This window comes from Leptonychotes weddellii, chromosome 13 (genome assembly GCF_054177405.1).
Source record: "Leptonychotes weddellii isolate Sample4059 chromosome 13, ASM5417740v2, whole genome shotgun sequence".
Lineage (NCBI taxonomy): Eukaryota > Metazoa > Chordata > Mammalia > Carnivora > Phocidae > Leptonychotes > Leptonychotes weddellii.
The window spans coordinates 21952456-21973408 of NC_138381.1; the positions used below are offsets into that span (position 1 = coordinate 21952456).

Here is a 20953-nt window from a genome sequence, read left to right on the forward strand (position 1 = left end):
CCTCTTGGGCGGTGGGATATGCCTTGCTGAAGGAGAGCCCAATGACCTACATTTCATCCTGAAACAGTGTGTATACAGTCGGCACTAGTTCAGTATTGTGGCTGCCTTACCACCCGTGTCAGCATTGACATCCTCCTGACTAGAAATGTATTCGATGACGGACACACGGTCTCGTTCTCCCACAAACCCCTCTTTGTTACACGTGTGTAACAGGAGTCTGGGAACCCCATCCCGCCCTGTCGTCGGGTCTAGTGATCCCCACAGCACAGCCTTTCCAGGATGGGCCGGCCCGGCTCGGTTGCACGGCCCTTCTGTTTACCTGCAGCGCGGCACCGCCCCCTTCTCCAGTTCCCGCGGAAGGAGCCGGGATTAGCGTGCGGCCGCACTAGCCCCGCGCGCTCCGGCAACTGTTCGGCGGGGCGGAGAGAGCGGGACACAATAGTCCTGGGGTAGATGGTCGGGGGACCGCCGGCACAGGCGCTACGTAGGCGAGAGGTGGGAGAGGAGGCCTCCGGCACAACCTCAGCCTTCGGCGCCCGTCCCTCCTGGTTACTGCCGGTGGAGACCGCTGGGGGAGCACCGTAGGGCCAACACTAACCCTCCACGCCCCCTTAGGTTGGGAGAGCGCTGGCGCAAGCCAGGCAGGCGGAGTGGGGAGAGAGCGCCGGTTGGCGAAATGAGGGGCTCCGGCGCTGCAGGTCTCCGGTAGGGGTGCGAGCCGTAGTTGGACGTCAGGGCGCATGCGCAGTAGGGCCCGGGCCAGAGGCGCGCGCCGCTCTGGGACTCAACACGCAGGTGCGGGGGTCCTCCCCACTAAGGGCAAGCGGTGGAGGGGCATTAGCGCGCAGGCGTCTTGCCGGGGGTGGGGCCCTAGAAGTGGGCAGCGGGTTTCCGGTTCCGGGAGCAACGAACGGCCGCGGCAGCGACAGCTACCGCTTCAGAGGAAGCGTCTGCGGAGGAGGAAGAAGAGCAGGGCAAGGCGGGAGTCACAGGCGGGACCCTCGCCATGGGTCCGCGGACCTAGAGCGGCGGAAGCTACCGGCCCGGTGCCGAGCTGGTGAGACAGTTGTGGGGGTGGAAATGGAGAGCGCTCAGGCGTAGGTTGGGAAAGAATTGAGGCTCAGAACGCTGACGGAGAGGAATGAAGGGCCCTCAGGCCGATGAGTGGGAGGAATGGCGGCGTCGGAATATTGAAGGAGAGGAATGGGAAGGTTTTGCCTGAGGACGGGGAGGAATGGGGCTCAGAGCGCTGACAGGTGGACGTGTCGGGAGTCTGGACGAGAACGGAGAGGGATGGGGAAGGATCCGAACCCTATCCCACCGAGGGGAGACCTCGGTGCCTCTCAGGTTAAGGAGAGAAATGGGGGTTCAGAACGCTGAGAGGGAGAAATGAGGGGTTCTCAGGTTGATGACGAGAAGAAATGGGGGCATTGGGATGCTGAAAAGGAGCGACTGGGACTCATGGAGAACGAGAAGAAATAGGGGTTCCGAATGCTGAGTTAGGGATGGCTTGATCTTGGGACAAAAACGGGGAGGATTGAGGGGTGGGTTCAGCATGCTGAGGGGAGAAGTCAGGGTATCTCAGGGTGATGAGAGGAATGAAGAATAAGGGACACTGAAGGGAAGGAATGAAGAAACTTTATACCTGAAGACGAGAGGAATAAGGTTGAGGGACTGAGATTGGTGAGGTCTTGTGGCTCAGAACACTGACAGAGAGGGAAAATAAGGGAGGAGGAGGCTTTCAGGCTGAGGAACAGAAGGAGTGAGGGGCTATTTAGGGTAAAGAGATGGATAAGCTGGGGGCTTTCTGGCAGAGGACACAGAGGAAATTGAGGCAATAGCCCTGAGGTAGCGTGATGAGAGGACATCAGAAAGGGAAGGAATGGGAGGGCTAAAAGACTGAAAGAGAAATTGGGGACTCCTGGGTCAATGAAGAGAGTGAATGGGAGGTCAGAACACTGAGGTAGAGTACTGGGACCTTGGTCTGAGGATGAGCAGAATGGGGCAGATGTTGGGAGGACTAGGACCTCTCAGGCTGAGGATGGGGAGTATGGAGGTTTCAGGGTGACAAAGGGGAGGAGTGGGGACCAGTAGGTTAAAGACAGAGTGTCTCCTGGGAGGAATGAGAGGTTCCTAGGTTGGCAGAGGGGAGAAGTGATGGGCTCTCAGGCCAAGGACAGGGAATTGGGAATCAGGACATTGAGTAAGGAATGAGGATCTTTGGGTTGAGGATCGGGACTCTTAAGTTGAAGATGGGGCTGCTAGGTCAGGAAGAGGGAGGAATGACAAGCTTCTGGGCCCAGGACAGGGAAGAATGAGATGGGAAAGGGGAATTTCTCTTATATTGGTCAGTTGCTTATGGTAAATACCAGGTCTTGGACAAGCACTAATAAATACTAGCAGTTTGTGGGTCTAGGGCACAACGTGTCCTCTCCTAGAGCCTCAGTTTTCCTCATTGCCCCCTCCATGTTGCAGGCCGCTGCTCCTTCCCTTGGCTCCCATGGCTGAGGACTGGCTGGACTGCCCAGCCTTGGGCCCTGGCTGGAAGCGCCGTGAGGTCTTTCGAAAGTCAGGTGCCACCTGTGGACGCTCAGACACCTATTACCAGAGGTACTGGGTGGGTTGTGGACAGAGTCATGGGTAGGGCTGAGCCTGGTTAAGCAGGGTGAAATCAGGGGGTGTGTTTAATTTTGTGGGTGGGTTAAAATTATGCATATATATTCAATTCTTATTATTTGTAGATTCCATATTTGCAAATTTGCCTGCTTGCTAAAATTTGTATTAAAGTCATTACTCCCTGTATTTTCATGGTCTTTCATAGATATGCACAGAACAGGAAAAAATTTAAGTTGCCTGCCTGATACACGCATTCCCAGCTGAGGTTGAATGAGGCTTTCTTATTCAGTTCTTTTGCTGTAATCAAGTGTCCTTTTCGTGGTCTACTTCGTGCCATGTTTTTCACATTTTTGTACTTCTTATTGGTGATTTTGGTGTTTAGAATGGCCCGCAGCATAGTGCTGAAGTGCTGTCTGTTGTTCTAAGTGCAAGAAGTCTGTGATGGGCTGTAAGGAGAAAAATGTGATGTGCTACAAGGAGAAAATACACATTAAATAAATTTCAGGTGTGAGTTGTTGTACTGTTAGGTGTGAGTGCAATGTTAATGAATCAAAAATGTGGTACATCTAGAAAAAGAAAAGGAAATTTTCCAATTTGTCCAACTTCCAATTTCTGGAAAATGCTAAAGTAACATCTATAGTATGTAACGAAGCTAAGGAAAAGGTGGGAAAAGGGCTAAACTTAAAGATCCATAAGATAATAACCAGTAAAACAAAGTGTAGTGGACAAAGTGAGAAGCTGAAAGCCAGGGACATTGGCGGTTGTGTTACCCCCGGTTAGAAAAATGTTAAACCTATTTCAGCTAGTGCTGACTGGCTCACATGTTTCAAAAGGTGATACATCGTGAAAAATGTTAAATTTGCATACAAGGTAGTTCTGCAGACCAAGAGTTTGCAGAGGAATTTTAAAAATACCTGTTAAGTGTTACATGGGAAAAGTGTCACGTAGAAGAATAGGTTTTCAAACCTGATGAGACTGGCTTATTTTACAAGGATCTTGTCAAAAGTACCTATATAACAATACTCCAAAGCTCCTGGCTTTAAATTATTGAAAGGCCATACATAAAACAAGGTTACACATTGATCAGTTGACAGAAATGTCACCTGAGGCTCGCAGGAAGCTAACCTGTAGTTTCCCTAGGAGAAGAGGTTCTATGTTCACCAATTCAGTGTTTAACGTGACTTTATACAATATACCACGAATGAGAATCAGCTATTAATACATGAATATACGTGTTTATATACTATTTACGTTTAAGGGTCTAAGGTGTTTTAGGATATATTAGTGATACAGTTATTGAATTTACTGCATTTTTCCTGAACTTTTCTTTGTATCTAAGTTGCTCTTTTCCTGGAGAAATATAGTAAAATCATAAATGATAGTGTTTGTACTTAATTGTATGTTTATCCACATAATCACAACTTGTATGAACCTGTCAAAATTTATACTTTTAAGTGCTGTTATTAAGAACCATACAAGATTAGAGGTTTTATCCTAATTAGGGCAAGATAACAAGTATGTCACAATTTTGTGGATGCTGGTAGGATATACGAGACTCCTGGGTCAGAAATGAAAGATAGTTTATTACTCACAGTAACAGCAGTATCCAGAATGTCATTATTTTCATGTCGGTTCCCCAAACACCAGTTCCCATATGGTGACCTGCAGAGGGCTAACTAGCATCTGCCCATGCATTGGATTGTAGGAAAGGAGCCTTGAGCTTACGGAATCCAGTCTTTTATAATGTTAGGATAGTAGGATGCCTTCCCTCTGCTCTGGAAGGAGAACTTATCTGTTATCTTCCAAGGCTGTTTGCTGTACAAACATCCTTGAAAAGATAGTTCATAACAAAGGATTATCAGTGCTTCTCTTGCAAGACATGCAGAAATGCTAGAGACCCGTGGAGTATTCTCTTTCAATATCAGTTATTCCTACTTTGTTTTGTATGTAGTTGCATCTGTATGTTTATGCATATATTTGTATTTATATTTATGTGCTTGTATGTGTGTGTATTTTTAAAGAGTTTTTTTTTTTGCGTTTTTACATGTTTAGTACATGACACTAATGTATTTATATATTACTTAAGGTATTGGTATTTCTACCCATATTTATTTTTATTTACGTAGACTGCAAGTAGTAGCATATGTCATAAATGTATAGTATTTATGTTTATGTTAGTTATTTATATTTGCATATACACTGTTATTTGTACACATTTTGTATTTCTGCTATGCAGGCTTAGTTGGGGTAAGACCTGGTCAGGGCTTACATGCCAATCCCAAGCTGCTTCCTGTATCCCCTGCCAGCCCTGCAAGCCTGTTCACCAGCCCAGTGGGAGGGTTGTGTGGGTGGAGTGGCCATGGCTCCACCCAGGTACCAACCCATCCTGGCCCATCCCTAGCCCCACAGGAGACAGGATCCGAAGCAAAGTTGAGCTGACCCGATACCTGGGCCCTGCGTGCGACCTCACCCTCTTTGACTTCAAACAAGGCATTCTGTGTTATCCAGCCCCCAAGGTACTACACAGTGTTGGGTACCCAGGCAGGGGTAACTGAGCCACCTAACACCCACCCACTGATCTCTTCCTTCTTTCCCTCTCATCTGCAGCCCCAGTCCTTAGCTGTCCCTAGCAGGAAGCGGAAGAAGCCTTCACGGCCAGCCAAGACTCGGAAACGTCAGGTTGGACCCCAGAAGGGTGAGGTCAGGAAGGAGGCCCCAAGAGATGAGACCAAGGCTGATGCTGACACAGCCCCAGCTTCACTCCCTGCTCCTGGGTGAGTGTTGGCCTAAAGTGAGCCAAGAGGGTAAGGGTTGTGGTTGGGGTGCAGTCAGAGCCCCACACCCATGTTTCCCATCCCAGGTGCTGTGAGAACTGTGGAATCAGCTTCTCAGGAGATGGTACCCGAAGACAGCGGCTCAAGACATTATGCAAGGACTGCCGAGGTGAGTGGCCCCCAGGGCCCTGGGAGACAGGAGTGGAGCAGGTCTGATGTCAGGTTAGGACACCACTGTCGGGCTAGAGGTTGAATGGTGGACATCAGGGCAGCAGCAGTGGGTGAGGTTAGATATCTGATGCTTCTTGTCCACTTCTCTTTTTTCCTCTCCAGCACAGAGAATTGCTTTCAACCGGGAGCAAAGGATGTTTAAGGTAAGCACGACCTGCCTCCTCCTCACAAGTGTGCGGTGGGAGCAGGATGTGATGGGGGCTTGTGGAGGATCTGAAGGAATGGTGATGGATCCACAGGGTGTCAGAGTCATTTTGTAGGGAGCTAGCTTTGGTCAACAGACAGTAATGGGTTAATGGGGTGTCAGTAGATTCAGCGATGAGGTTAACGGGGCACTGGTAGACATTGGGGATAGCCTCTGATGGCAGCTAATCAGTAGTTGTCAGATACAGTGATGAGGCAAGTGGTGGACTACTAGACACGGCAGTGGGGGCTAATAACAGACATGTAAGGGGCAGCGCATCTGGAGCAACTCAGTTTGGGCCTGTGACCTCGCCCCACCCATTCCTGGCAGCGTGTGGGCTGCGGGGAGTGCGCGGCCTGCCGGGTAACCGAGGACTGCGGGGCCTGCTCCACCTGCCTTCTGCAGTTGCCCCATGATGTGGCCTCGGGGCTGTTCTGCAAGTGTGAGCAGAGACGGTGCCTCCGGATTGTGGAAAGGGTGAGTTGGGCAGGTGGGGTAGGCCCATGGCTCACCCTGGCCCCTGGCTCTCATAGCACTGGCCCCATGCATCATGCCTCTGCCCCCTCCAATCCCCCCAACAGAGCCGAGGGTGTGGAGTGTGCCGGGGCTGTCAGACCCGAGAGGACTGTGGCCGTTGTCGAGTCTGCCTTCGCCCTCCCCGCCCCGGTCTCAGGCGCCAGTGGAGGTGTGTCCAGCGGCGCTGCTTACGGGTAAGTCATGCTGGAGGGGCCAGCGCTGTTGGGGCCAGGGCTGGGGCAGAACCCATTCTGCTGTTAAAGTTGCTACTGCTGCTACTGCTTCCTCCCAGCCTTGCCCACCTCATGTCTTCTTTTCTCCCTCGCCCCATGCTCAACTCCCTGGTCCCACCTACCTGCCCCTGTCTGCCAGCACCTTGCCCACCGTCTCCGTCGCCACCATCAGCGATGTCAACGACGCCCTCCCCTAGCTGTGGCTCCCCCTGCTGTGAGTGCCGCACCCCACACTCTGCCTGCCTGTCCCATGCATGCTTTCTGCACTCCTCTTGGGGGTTTGGGGGGTAGGTCCTGTGTCTGCTTGGTGCCACCAAGCCTAAACTGCTCTTCTGGCTTTCTCCCAGGGTAAACGTAGCCGCCGCAGAGGAGGCTGTGACTCCAAGATGGCTGCTCGGCGGCGCCCCCCGCGAGCCCAGCCACTGCCTCCAGTTCCCCCATCACAGCCTCCAGAGTCCCCAGAGCTGGTGAGGCCCTGGTGGGCAGGGGGAAGGCACAACCCTAACCTTTCCCAGTACCTGCCCTGACCCCACCCCATTTGCCTCTGCAGCACCCCAGAGCCCTGGCCCCCTCGCCACCTGCCGAGTTCATCTATTACTGTGTAGACGAGGACGAGCTAGTGAGTGGCCCTACCCTACATGGACAAACCTAGACCCTCCCAGGGCACTTGGTTAAGCCCAAAGAAGCAGCTGCTGCAGTGGGCCTAATAGGGGAACAGCAAGACAGAGTAATGGGTACTAGCAGGGGGTGAGCAGACAATGGGGGAGGGACTAATATGGGATGGACAAGTGCAGCAACAGTACCTAACGTCAGATGAATCAGTGCGCTGGTGGGGCTAATAGAGGAAATGTCAGCGTAGTGAGGAGAGTTCACATAGGTTGAGCAGATACAGCAGGCACAATGGAGGCAACTATAGAGGGTCAGCAAAATTCTGCTGAAGGTGGGGGTCGAAGACTTTGGTAGCCACTGGTCTAGCAGATGACGTGACGGATACGGTGTTGGAGTGCCTGATGGTATCAGGCACTGTCCGATACAATGATAGTGCCTGGTGTTGGACTAGCAGATGCTGAGGTGTGACCAAGCCCAGTGCACAGCTGGTTCCCTCTGATGAGGCTAGTGAAGGGGCAACAGGAGCAGCATTGGAATAGTGCCAGTAATAGCAACGCTCTTTTTGCCTGTCCCCCAGCAGCCTTACACGAATCGTCGGCAGAACCGCAAGTGTGGGGCCTGTGCAGCCTGCCTACGCCGGATGGACTGTGGCCACTGCGACTTCTGCTGTGACAAGCCCAAATTTGGGGGCAGCAACCAGAAGCGTCAGAAGTGTCGTTGGCGCCAATGCCTGCAGTTTGCCATGGTGGGTGGGGCAGGAAGGGTCAGGCAGGTGGGACAAGTTGATCCAGGGCCCCCAGTGCCTGGGAGTGGTGGGTAGGCCTGGTAGGTGGGTGGGGCAGGCCAGATGGGTTGTGCATCTTCAGAGGAGTGGGCAGGGCAGTAGGTTCAGCCAAAGATTAGCCAGCATTGTGCTGGGGCAAATGAAGAATCTGGGTGGCACTGGCATTGCTAACTGGAGACCAGCAGCCTCAACGATGAGGGCCTCCTATGTAAGTAGGTTCTGTGCTGGAACTAATGGGGATTAGCAGGCACATTGATCAGGACAGGGTGGTGGAGTTGGTCACTGCACCAGATGGCCATAACACCCTGTCTTTCTTCAGAAGCGTCTGCTGCCTAGTGTCTGGGCAGGATCTGAGGATGGGGCAGGGCCGCCCCCACCTTACTCTCGTCGAAAGAGACCTGGCTCTACTCGACGGCCCCGTCTGGGGCAGATACTGAAGACCTCCTTGACCACACCCACAGCCCGATCAGGCCGTGCCCAGACTCCAATGAAACAGGAAACAGGCAGTGGCTTTGTGCTACCCCCACCTGGCACCGATCTTGTGTTCTTACGGGAAGGTGCAAGCAGTCCTGTGCAGGTGCCTGGCCCTGCTGCAGCTTCCACAGAAGCCCTGTTGCAGGTGAGGGTCCCATCTTTTCCTGCCCTTCCCAGCCCTACCCAGCCTTGTGCCAGGAAGCTGGGACCAAGTCTGCCGCAATCCTCCTTCACACAGGAGGCCCAGTGCCCTGGCCTGAGTTGGGTTGTGGCCTTACCCCAGGTGAAGCAAGAGAAGGCGGATGCCCAGGAAGACTGGACACCGGGCACAGCCATCCTGACTTCTCCTGTATTGCTGTCTGGCTGCCCCAGCAAGGTGGGGGTCAGTGATGGGTAGTCTGTGAGCAGAATGATGGTGGTTCTTTGAGCAGAGCAATAGATGTGCTGATTGCAGCCTCACCATAAAATTACCCCACCTGTCTGGCACGTGCCCCACCTTCCCCAGGCAACTAACTTTGCCTGCTTTGCTGTCCAGCTAACAGAAAAATGGAATTCTCTGAGGAATGGGAAAGGTTTGTAGGTTGAGAGATGGATTTTCTGGGCTGAAGTGTGACGGAAGTGGGATTTGTCAGCACACGAACAGGTTGGTTGATAAGAGACTCTTTCCTCAGGCCAACCCTGCCCTTCTGACTGCTGCCTGTTTCCCACCTCTCCCAGGCAGTAGACCCAGGCCTGCCACCTGTGAAACAAGAGCCACTGGACCCTGAGGAGGACAAGGAGGAAGAGAGCAAGGATGACTCCGCCTCCGACTCGGCACCAGAGGAGGAGGCAGGAGGGGCTGGCACACCCGTGGTCAGTGCTGGGGGGTGCTTCACCCTGCCCTGAGCCTGCTTTAGCCCTGTTGGCCATGATGACCCATGATATTAATTCTTCCCCAGATCACCGAGATTTTCAGCCTGGGTGGAACCCGCCTCCGGGACACAGCAGTCTGGTTGCCAAGGTGTGCCCCGCACAGTGAGGGGTGGTATGGGGTTGGTGCTGGTCAGATGTGGGCCCTGAGTTTTACAAGTAGAGTCAGCAATTTGGTATGATGCAGTGGGAGGTAAAGGCTCATATCACTGCGTTGATCATGATCAGTGAGGGGTTATGTGCAGGACCTTAGAAATTTCTCCTGAGATTTAGGTCAGGACTTTCCTTGGGTGTATGTGGGGGGGTGGGGGGAGGGACAGGGGTCAGTGGAGGGTGAGGACTTGATTCCTTGTGATGAGATTTGAAAGAAAATTATAAAAGCCTGGTCCACATCTTCCTAAGAAAATCCAGAAGGGGTCAAGTTTAATATATAAATTCTTATTTAGAGAATCATCATTTGGGGTCTTGAAGGCCTCTGGAGTCTCGAATAGATGACAGGTGGGCTGGACAGTGGTGGGTGGGCAGGAGATCTGGGCCCTGAGATGGCTCTGATCTGGGTCCACATGCAACTGCGCGATCTCAGGCTAGTCCTCCACCTCCTAGAACATCCTTTGTGGATGGGGTCAGGCTGTGTTTCTTGAGCTTTTCCTGAGCCTGTTGAGGTTATTAACAGTTTTAGCTGCTCCATAGAACTGTCCGTGCAGGCCTGGCAATAGGTTGAAAGATAGCTGCCCCTAAGGACAGGGCTGGCGGGAGGAGGACGGGAATGCTGCCTCCTGCAGAATGTTCACAGGCTGTGCACACAGCCCCAGACACAGGCAACATAAATTGTTGGCCTAGGCACCTGGATTCCTTTGTTCCCACAAACTAGTTTCTGCAGGCCAGAAACTCCTTCATCTGCCTTGGGCAATTACAGAGGTACTGACTGAGTACCTGCTGGGTACTCTGCAGTGTGAGAGATACAGTGGTGAATACAATGACCCTGGAAGGCTTATCCTTCAGGAGACATGGATTCCTGCCTTCAGGGAACTTATCATCTAAGTGAGGAAACAGTTTCCCTATGTGTGATATCATTACATGTTAACGGAGAAGGTAATGATGTGTTACCTTGTTTGTAATGGAATATTTTAAAAGTGAGAAGAGAGATAAGGGATAATTATGGGGAAATGGATGGTGGGCACAGAATACTAGGAAATGGTTTTGTGATGCTCCATTTTGCAAAGAGCGAACTTCATTCAACATACAGACCTGCTCCCTCTTCTCTAGGTCCAAGGACCTTAAAAAACCTGGAGCTAGAAAGCAGTAGACTGGAGGCTTCTGCAGACTGTAGGATTCAAGGTGATATTTAAAGACTGGCTTTATGAGAGAACACTGATCTACTCAGAGGCTGGACTGTAGACCGAGGGGCTTATGTAGGATTCAATAGGAACTGGAAAAACCTACCACCAAACCAGAGAAGCAGGCCTATTCAGTACTTTGAGCTTATAGCGGAAGTAAGCAGGAAAGGAAGAGAAAGAATAGAAAGTTGTTGCATCTGCTCCAACTGGTGCAAATCCCGGGAGCTTGACTGTGATAAGAAGTGTGGATATTACAGGTAGGGGATCTGGGGTGGAGAGGGGATGTAAAAGCCACCACAAAACAGCCTATACAAGCCATCTTCATGAATAATCTTTCAATGGCTTCTGGATGAGACCTGGCGGTGTTTCTGAACATTTCCATTTTTTCAGAGAGACAGCATTGGAAAGTGTAATGTGAATAAACGAGGAAAGGAACTCTATTTGGTTAGTTCCTCCTACTGATATAATTTATTTAGTTCTCCAATCTTTTTAGGAAGACAATAATTTTTGCCCATTTTTGCATATGGAAAACAAGACTCAAATTAAATAACTTGTCCAGTGTCAAACAGCTAATACCAGTAAGCCTAGAAAAAACCCCAGGTTGTAAAAACCTTGTTCTTTAAGCCACCAAACTGTAAGCTGTAATCCTATATCCAATAATGTGTAATATTATAGTAACAGAAGTTTCCAGTGACCTTGAAAACAAAGTGGATTACCCTAAACAGAACAAATCGCTTACGCTGCTGCCTCTAGCGTGGTTTAGGGAGTGCCAAGGCTGTGTGGATTTGGTCACCTTGTCACAGCACTCATGCATTCAAGAGACTGGGTTCTTCTGAGGCCTTAGGTGTTGCATAATATTCCTCAGACACTAACAGACGTCCTTCCCCAGGGGTCACTGTCCATTCTCCTTGTTGCCCTCATTCTCCTCAGCCAAAGCAGTCTTCAGAAGTAAAGCTGCCAGCCTGGTTTGCTGACAACTTGCCTCCCCTGCCCATTGATGACTTTTGTGCTTGGTTTCTGCCCTTGGCCCGTCTCTACTAGGGGTCCGAGTTCCTGCTTCAAGTCCTACATAAGGGCCAGTCTTGATGCAATCCCGCCTCACTTCCCAGTTCTTCATAAAGTGCCAAAAAGTTTAGACCTGTGGTTTGTTACAGCCAGCTTTACAGGGCTGTGACTGAGTGCATGCCTCCTTAAATTCTGTAGCCTTTGTATCTCCCCTGCTTTATTCTAGTCCAGGCCCTGCAGCTTTAGATAATTCAGATGTAGATTAGACATTTCCCTGTTGTTAACCCTTTCTGCTACCCTCTCTGCTCTTTCCTTTGCTTTACCTTCTTGAGCTAGAGACAAGACTGGGTAATTTTCTGGTATTGTTTTGTTCTTCCCAGGACCCAGCCACCCAACCCTAGTATTCTGTGATGTCTTATATGAAATTTATTTGATTGGCATTCAGACTCCTAAGAGTCTGGTTACGGTGTGTATCACAGTACAATCAGAAAAGCAGCACCACTAATATAAAGATTATATATATATATGTATATATATGTGTGTATATATATGTATATGTATATTTTAAGGGACTTAATAGGGATTTGAGCTTATGCAGTAGTGGGAGCTGAGTAAACAGTCTCTGTAAGGCTGTTGTCTTTGCATCTAATGCTGGAGCTTGAAGTCTGCAGGGCAGGCAATCGGGAAGGGAAGATGGATGTAAAGTGTGGGAGACGGAGGACACTTTGGCGCGCACGAGCAAGAGCTGGAACCGGCGAGGATGGACTAGAACCCATGTCGGTGTCTCAGCACCTCCAACTTCGATGATGTGGGTGTCCTGTAGAAGAAGCTGGTGCCCTTCAACACAGAGTTAAATACTCATCCTGCCCAGGAATTAGAGAAGCTGAAGGAAGATCCCAGGGAAAGTGGAGCAGCTGCAGGCCTGACTGCAGGCCTGACTGCTGCCCCACACCAACGAGGTGAGCCAGCAGATAAGTGACAACATGTGTGAACTGCAACAGTGCCTGGTGCGCCTGCACCAATCTTCCGAGTGTAAAAACAGTATGCTGCTGCTTCACTTCTGTCCTCCAGTTACCATGCAAAATGTCTCTTGTGGCCCATCCTAACCGGAAGCATACGGGGAAGGGAGTTCTGGGAAACGTAGCCTAGTCAAGGTGACACATTACAAAGCCACCCTGCCATGAATCAGCTCCCAAGGGCCTCACTGCTCACCTGAGGATAACTTGATAAAGCTACGTTGCTGGAAATGCAAAGCTGAAGACCATGGATTTCATGGTGACCCCAGCAAGTACAGAAATACTGTCAAGCCCACCCAGAAAAAAACTGGCTGGTCTCGGCTATTTTTGTGTCATTCATTCAAGTAATGAGAACCTGGCCCATGGTAGGCACTGTACTTATACTGGGATACAGGAATGAAAAAGATATAGTCCATGCAATTTTATTAAATACATCAGTATGTATTACAATGGTGAATGGATATCCAACTTTATCATGGAATTTAATGGTGAAAATATAGAATTCAGGAAACTGTTGGGAGGACAGCCCTTGCGTGAACCTTGTTGGGGCACAATAGGAATTGGAAATAATATAAATAGTTTCTATCTCTGAGCTGTTCTATTTTAAAATTATTTTAAAATGATTTTTATTGTCCCGTTTACTGTTTCATATATTCAGTGTTTCTTTGGGGAGTGTCTTGATGGTGGTAACAGTGTTGACTCTTGAGAAAGTGGGATGGTGGGTGGCAAGATCAGGGTCAGGTTCTGTCCAAGGACCTTGGGCCAATCGCTTCTCCAGGCCTTGGGGCTTGGCTGAAGGCATAGGCTCACCGTGCGGGGCGCTGGTCCCGGCCCCGCCCCTCCACCCTCCGAATAGGCCCGCCAGGGGGCGCCGGGGCTGCGGTCAGCCCACCACCGCTCTCGGGAGACGCAGCCCCTCACCCCTAGCCGGGGCGGCTCGGGGGCGTGGCCTCCGCCCGGCTGAGACACCAATCCTTGGCCGGGCTGGGAGGAAAGCCGACTCTTCTTCTTCACGTAGTGGTAAAACAGGCAAAACCGAACTGGAGCTAAGTTACGGGGCACGCCCGGGGTAAGGGTGCAGCACGACGAGCTCTGGACCGACGCTGGGACGTTCGAGGGCAGCAAAGTGTCGCCAAGGGTCGGCTTCCCCCGTCACCGAACTCCTTTCGACGGGATCCTACGGGCTGTACGACCTCTGGGGTGCCCGACTGGCTCTCGTGTATCTCTGCTGCTTTTCCCAAACCCCGCGCCTGACAGGGCTTTTTCATTGCCTCCCTTCTTTCCCAAGGGTGTGGTGTGAGGGGTGGTTCCACAAAGACCAACCAGCGGGCCAGTCGCCCGTGGGACTCGAAGATCAAGGAACTGACCCTCAGGACTCTGTCCAGGGAACCGAGACGACCTCTAATTTCTTTCTTTTTTGTTTGTTTCAGGCTACGTAAACTCTTAGCAGTAAATGAAAATGAGTATTTTACCGAACTGCAATTGAAAGAAGAAGCATTATAGGAGAAAAAAGACAAAATGAGAATTATTAAAAGAGATTATTAAAAAGAGAAAAAAGAGACATTATTTTGTGGCTGAAAAGCTGAACCAGCAATTCAGGAAATGGAATCCAAATCTAGAAACGTACCGCATACAAAATCCGAAGTGGGTGGATTACAAATGATTAAGGAATGCTAATTTACAGTAAATTGCGGCCTTGCGACGGTATACACAATAGTTGTACTTTGGTTATTGTTAGATGTCAGTGACTGACAAGGTTCTGATTTTTTTCTACGCTCTAGTGTTCTGTGCTCGCCCCCACTTTAGAATAGAGTACCAAAGCGTCATTCTTAATTGGCTTTTAGTTACTACCACCTTGCTCTTGACTGAAGTACAGCTGTGGGCTCCACCTGTGCCTAGGGCGCCTTCTAGGTTCCCTGAGCTGTGTTGCCTGTTCCCCTCAGATACGGATTCTCAGGGCCTCATTACCTGCGCTTCCCATCCATGTCCTCACCCTGGTTTACTGTGAACCGTACCTCAGACTCTTGGTCTTTATTTTGCCCAGCCAGGTCATGTCATTGCCCTCTTAGGCCATCTGATCTGTCCCCCATCCTAGGGTACCCCGAGTCAGCTGTGGTTTCTGCCCAGTGCAGTAGGAAGATGCTAGTAACAGATTTATCATTACTGGTTTGGGTGGGCTGACAAGACAGGCTCTCTAGGCCTTGTCTTAGCTGGAAAATGAGGATAATAACACCTGCTGTTCCATAAACCCTGTAAGACATTTGTGAGGTCCAAGGGTTTTATGTGTGAAAATACCTTGCAAATTACCGTAAAGAACTACACAAATATAAGGTGGTTGTCATGGGATGATTATTACCATCATCAAGATTCACCTAAAAATGCCCGCAACATTTAACCTTCCCACAGAGTATCCACTAACTTTTCTCATGCTTTTAAGCTGATTACAGGATATAAATAGCAAAGTCAATGGAATGTAATTAGATCTTCGCCTTCACTTCGGGTTAAGGAGGCTTATTTCTGCTATTCTGATGAACCCTAGAGGAAGGGAGCGCGGTCGCCGGAGGCCTGGCCAAGGGCGGGGTGAGGACCGCGCAGACTCAGCTCCTCGGCTCCGGGAGGAAGTTGCGAGCACCGGCGTCTATGGTCACCATGGTGACGGGACCGACTTCGGCCCCTCCCACCTGCCCCTCACCCTGCAGGGCGCACCATGGCAACCAGACCTCTGCATTGCGGAAGCTGGTCCCGCAGGTCTCCACTGTTGGGGAAACCGCGGCGGACGCCGCCCCCATCCCGAGGGACTCGAAAATGTACAGCCAGCGATTTGGCATCGTACAGCGGGAGGTTAAGGGCCCCACTCCCAAAGTGGTGATCGTGGTAAGCACGGGATGTGTGTGCGGGACCCTACTGCTTTCTGCATCTCCCTGCACTCCAGGCCTAGCCGAGCCCAACCGGGCCCCAGCCGGGGCTCTCTTAAGGGGAGCAGGTGCCTTGTGCGGTGGGTTGAATTTTGAAAGAAGGAAGGATAAGGCCATTCACCTAGTTCCTGTACTCTGTTCCTCAACCCCCCACCCTCCACCCCCCACCCCCACCTCACACCAGTTATATTTAGATTCTGTATTTGTAGAATCACCACTTGGGATACTGAGAGTTTTCAGTCTCCAAGACACCCAAAGGAGGTCTGTCCCCTTGTGATGTGGCATGGCTGTCACACAAAGCGTGCTGGGCTGGGGCAGGGCAGGAAATCGGGTCTTGGCTGGTGGTGATTCAGCTGTGTCTGAATCTTGGGCTGGTCCTGCATTCCCAGGGAAATTGTGTATGGAAGGGGGATTGGGCTGTGAGGGGTTGTGAGCAGTTACAGTGACCTTCCTGTGCCAACTCAACTGTAACAGAAGTGTCCCTGCAGGCCTGGCAATAGGACAGTTGGTTGCCTCTAGGGCTGGGGTGGTGGTAGGCCAGGAGAATGCTATGTGCTGCAGAATTTGATGGGTTTTGCTCAGAACCGCAGACACTTGGTCTATGCACCTAGATTCCTTTGTTCCTACAAGTTTCTACAGGCTAGAAAACCTTCATGTGTAATTAGGCAATTATAGAGGTATTACTTGAGCCCCTGCTGTGTCCACAGCACTGTGGGAGATACAGGGGTAAATACAATGACCCTGGGAGGTTTATTCTTCATTAAAAGTATGATCCCTGCCTTCCTGTTGCTTATTATCTAATTGCAGAAACAATTTGTTCATGCATAAACCATTAAAGGCTAACATGGTAGATAATCACGTGCTATATGTCTGTGATGGTACTTTGTGGAAGAAATAACAGGAATAATGAAGGATGCAGTTTTATTATGTACCACAGTGCACATAGCAATTCTCAGTCCACTTACAGACCTACTCCCTCTTCTCTGGGTCCAAGGACTGTATAGGTTCTGGGTCTGGAAATCAGTACATTGGAGGCTTCTACAGATTGTAGGGTTCAAGGTGGTAATTATAGGCAGATTTCATAAGGGACAGAAACTCATCTACTTTGGGTTCTGTATCCCAACACAGCTCAGGGACTGGGCTATTGTTCGAGTGCCATTACTTGTGTTGGGAACAAATAAGGAACATGAAAAAAAAAAAATTACCACCAAACCAGAGAAGCAGGCCAACTGAATACTTTGAGCTTATAGAAGAATAAAGAGGAAAAGGGAAAAGTCAGCGTTGTGCATCTCAGATGTCAGAGTGTGATAAGAAGTATGGATGTTAGAGATAGCAGCGTTGCGGTGGGGGAAGAATTAAAGCCACCAGAAATGAGACTTGATGCTAAACAATTCCTCCAGGAGAAAGCAATAAATGATGTAACGTCTGAAGTAACGGAGAACTAAAGGAGCAGTTACGTGGTGAGTGCTGCTTAGGGACCCAGTTATTTAATTCTCAAAATAGTTTTTTAGGAGCACATTTATTTTGCTTCTTTTGACAGGTGAGAAAACTGAGATTCAAAGAGATTACGTACCTTGTTTAAAATCACACAGTTGTTATGGGTAGAGGCCAGAATTAAACCTAGACTGTAAAATACTGTTCTTTAAGACATACAAACTGTAAACTCTCTCATTAGAAACTGTAATTTAACATGTTACAGTGACAGAGCCTTCAGTGACCTTGGAAACACAAGGTAGTGATTAAATCCTATGTTCTCCTGCCTTTAGCATGGTTTAGAGTTGCAGTGTCCAATATGGTAGCCACTAGCCATACATGGCTTTTGAGCACTTGAAATGTGCCTAGAGTCACATGTTGAAATGACAATATTTTGAATATATTGGCTAAATAAAACATATTATTAAAATTAACTTCCTGTTTCTTTTTACTTTCTAAAATGCAGCTACTAGAAAATGTTAAACTATGGATCTGTTTTACATTATATTTCTGTTAAACAGTGTGGATTTTGAGTAATACTGAGACTGTGCATGGATTGGTATCACCTTGTTGTTAGAGAACTCCAGTTCATATCTTACTCCTCCAGACACTGGGCCCTTCCTGACTACAGAGTCCTATACAGGATACCCCAAGCTTTGAAGGGATTCCTGAAGCCTGGCTACTACTCAGGATATTTCTTACCACCCTCACCCTCATTCATCTTTTCAGTCAAAATGTACCTCAGAACCAGGTTCCTGCTCTGACAACTCAAGACAATTGATTCTTGATGACCTTGGTGCTTGGTTCTCAGCGCATATGTCTACTGGGAGCCTGAATTCCTGTGTGTATCCTGAACAAGGTGTAGTCTTGACCCTTTTCCACTTCGTTATCATTGAATCTTCATTCATACAATGCCATACATATTAGAGAACAGTAGTTTGTTAATTAAGTGGCTCTAGGCTCTAAATAATTCTGATATGGATTAGCTACCTACCATGATATAACCCCCAACGTCATCTGTCTCCAATGCACCTCAGCCCTGTCTTATCTTGTTCAGCTAAATCTAGGTACCTGTATGTGTACCTTGAATCTTTTCATCAGGCTATCTACAAATGTTGATTTTCTTTCTTTTCTAGGAGTCTCCTTTACCAAGACTTAACACTAGTATTTTGATAATCCTGACAGTGATGTTAGTGTAATGTTAGAAGTGTAAATTATCAGATTGACTTTCTGCCATATGAGTTAAGAATTTTGTTACTTGTAAATCAGCATCCTGCAGTCTCACTATTCACCTAAGTTTGACTTGATAAAACTGGCTTGAAAATACAAAGCTCAAGACAGTGGATTTCATGATGGCCCCAGGAGGAGCAGAAATTGCATCAAGCCTACCCAGAAATGTTTCCTTCCTCCCTCCTTTTCTCCCTACCTTCTTTCCTTCCTTCACACTGAGAACCAACAGTGGTAAGGCATTATACTTCAACGCTAGGAATACAGAAATGAGAAAGATTGTCCATGTAATTTTATTAAATATATCAATATGTATTCAAAGTAGGGCGTTTCCAACTTTTTAGTGGAAGTTTGTATTTAAAAAAATGTAGAAATTCAAATTACCCCAAAATATCAGGAGTACTGCCCTTGCATTAAACTGGGCACAAGAGAAATAAAGCATTACTATCAGTTTTTTCCCCTTTTTTCTTTTCCTTTTTTCCCTTCCCTCCCTCCTTCCCTTCCTTCTCAGTAGAGAGTTTTTTTATTGTCACAACTCATTATATATATCCTATATACTTAGAGATAGTAGCCTCTTCTAGTTGAAATTATTTTGATGGTAACTATGTTGTCTACCCCTGAGAAACAATGTGGGATAGTGGGGGGCAAGATGAAGGTCAGGAATTAGAAGATCTCTAATTCTTGTTCTATACAGGTTTGCCCTGACTATTGGAAGCACTTTGACAAATCACTTAATGTTTCTGAGTTTGACTAAATAATCTCTAGAGTCTTGCTCAAATTTTTAACTTTATAATTCCATGAACTTTTACTCAAGTGGCACTTAGGAAATATTTGAGACTGATTTGATGACATCTTAAGTATAGGCTCAAAGAATCAAACATGTTAAACCTTAGGCACTTAAGCTCTTTGCAGCTGTAGCAGGATTACTTTGATACATCCAATTTTATTTAGTATTGGTGGAGGTCATGATTAGTTGAAAATATGCAATCGGTTTTGGATCGATTGTAAGTGATAATTATTTGTTTTCAGAGAGCCAAGCCTCCCCAAGTTCATGGGGCTGAGCAACATCTGGAAAGAATCCAACGCAGCCATCAGAAACATCATGCTATTTTGGCTTCTATTAAGTCAAAGGAGAGAGATCGCTTGAAAGTTGAGTGGGACCAGCACAATGATCGCAAGTTTGTGGACAGTCTTGTGAAAGCAAGAATCAAGGATGCCATGCAAGGTTTTATCATCAACACTGAAGAAAGACGAAATAAGTAAGGTTCACAAACTGGTGCTTCAGACTATAAAACATTCCCCAAACCCTAATGTAAGATCGACCAAAAATCAAGTAAATTTTTATAGTAAGGATCATAGCTGAGATAGTCATATCCTTACCCAATCAATAGCTCCTGCCTGTTTGTATTTTCACTTGTAATAACCCACATTTGATAGAAAGCAAAAGAATATATTGTTTTATATTTTGTTACTTTAGTTAAAATCTGTTCATACTCTTGTTGAAGATGTACATTAGCTAATTTGTATGAGATCAAATAAAATATGGCATGTCAGTTTCTGTTGCTTTAAATGAGGACTAGTCTTATTTTATAGAAGACTGCAATGATATTTTTCCCTTGCAAAATTTATGATTAAACCTGTGCTTTGGGGGCACTTGGGTGGCTCAGTCAGGTAAGTGTCTGCCTTTGGTCATAATCTAAGGGTCCTGGGATTGAGCCTCCCTGTCTGGCTCCCTGCTCAGCAGAAAGTCTGCTTCTCCCCTGCTCATGCACACACTCTCTCTCTCAAATAAATAAAATCTTTTTTAAAAATAAAAATAAACATGTGCTAATTAAATAAATAAAAGTAAATAAAAACCAGTTAGTAAAACGGCCCATGTGGCATGACAGTTTTACTTTTTTTGTAATTTTTTTTAGGCTACGTGAACTTTTAGCATCAGAAGAAAGTGGGTATTTTACTGAAATGCAGTTGAAAGAAGAAACAATTGAGGAGAAAAAAGATAGAATGAGAAATAAAACCAGATTATTGAAAGAGAAGAAAGAAAAAGAGAGACAAGATCTCGTGGCTGAAAAACTAGACCAGCAATTCAGGTAATGATATCAGAAAAACACACAGAATCTGAAGTTGGTGAATGAAAAAATGATTTAGACATACTAACTTATAGTAAAGTATGGCCTTAAGATGGTATACACGGTAGCTGTGCCTCTAAGTCTTGGTAATTATACACATCATTGGATAATGCAGGCACTGAGGTTCTGCTGTTGTTTTGTAGTGAGAAAGCTTTGGACCTACTGTGTTAGCAGATTTTAAATATGCAATATAGTGTTACTGTCTATAGTTACCATACTCTACATTAGATCCCCAGAACTTACTTACTCATCTTATAACCGAAAGTTTGTGTCCTTTGACCAACATCTCCTCATTTTTCCCACCTCAGTCCCTGGAAACCATACCATTCTACTCTCCATACATTCAGCTTTTTAAAATTAATTAATTAATTAATTATTATTTTTTAAAGATTTTATTTATTTATTTGAGAGAGAGAGTGAGAGAGAGAGCGCAAGAGGGGTAGGGTTAGAGGGAGAAGCAGACTCCCCGCCGAGCAGGGAGCCCGATGTGGGACTCGATCCCAGGACTCTGGGATCATGAC

At 47.8% G+C, this 20953-nt stretch overlaps 2 protein-coding genes across 50 annotated transcripts in view; both read left to right on the forward strand.

Annotated features, from left to right (window-relative positions):
- The first annotated feature begins 890 nt into the window (after positions 1-890).
- MBD1 (methyl-CpG binding domain protein 1) lies at positions 891-14402 on the forward strand. 49 transcript variants are annotated; one of them, XR_014139593.1, is made up of 18 exons: positions 892-1057; positions 2476-2610; positions 5018-5132; positions 5224-5390; positions 5477-5559; positions 5724-5764; positions 6136-6282; positions 6387-6515; positions 6694-6768; positions 6902-7021; positions 7105-7173; positions 7741-7908; positions 8267-8566; positions 8660-8803; positions 9139-9273; positions 9360-9421; positions 12337-12631; positions 14119-14402. XR_014139593.1 is itself a non-coding variant. In XM_081801233.1 (18 exons), the coding sequence occupies exons 2-17, from the start codon at positions 2501-2503 to the stop codon at positions 10634-10636; spliced, it is 1905 nt and encodes a 634-aa protein (XP_081657359.1). In that variant the 5' UTR covers positions 892-1057; positions 2476-2500; the 3' UTR covers positions 10637-10668; positions 14119-14402. The 49 variants fall into 49 exon arrangements, 48 of the variants coding, with proteins under 48 accessions (XP_081657339.1, XP_081657347.1, XP_081657363.1 ...); XM_081801233.1 differs by lacking the exon at positions 12337-12631 and adding an exon at positions 10597-10668; XM_081801234.1 differs by lacking the exon at positions 14119-14402 and adding an exon at positions 10597-10668 and having other exon boundaries at positions 12344-12482.
- A 137-nt stretch (positions 14403-14539) lies between these two features.
- The window catches only part of CFAP53 (cilia and flagella associated protein 53), a 15214-nt gene continuing 8800 nt past the window's right edge, over positions 14540-20953 (forward strand). Inside the window, exons 1-3 of the mRNA XM_081802528.1 lie at positions 14540-15562; positions 19333-19562; positions 20220-20393. Coding sequence (XP_081658654.1) covers positions 15329-15562; positions 19333-19562; positions 20220-20393 — 638 coding nt within the window. The 5' untranslated portion in view covers positions 14540-15328. The remainder of the gene's footprint in view (positions 15563-19332; positions 19563-20219; positions 20394-20953) is intronic.

Bases quoted from the DNA above. Each gene is read 5' to 3' on its own strand.
- MBD1 (XM_081801209.1), top strand. From the start codon at position 2,501: ATGGCTGAGGACTGGCTGGACTGCCCAGCCTTGGGCCCTGGCTGGAAG. The intron at 6,283-6,386 runs GTGAGTTGGGCA...TCCCCCCAACAG, and splicing joins GCCTCCGGATTGTGGAAAGG to AGCCGAGGGTGTGGAGTGTG. The intron at 9,274-9,359 runs GTCAGTGCTGGG...ATTCTTCCCCAG, and splicing joins GAGGGGCTGGCACACCCGTG to ATCACCGAGATTTTCAGCCT.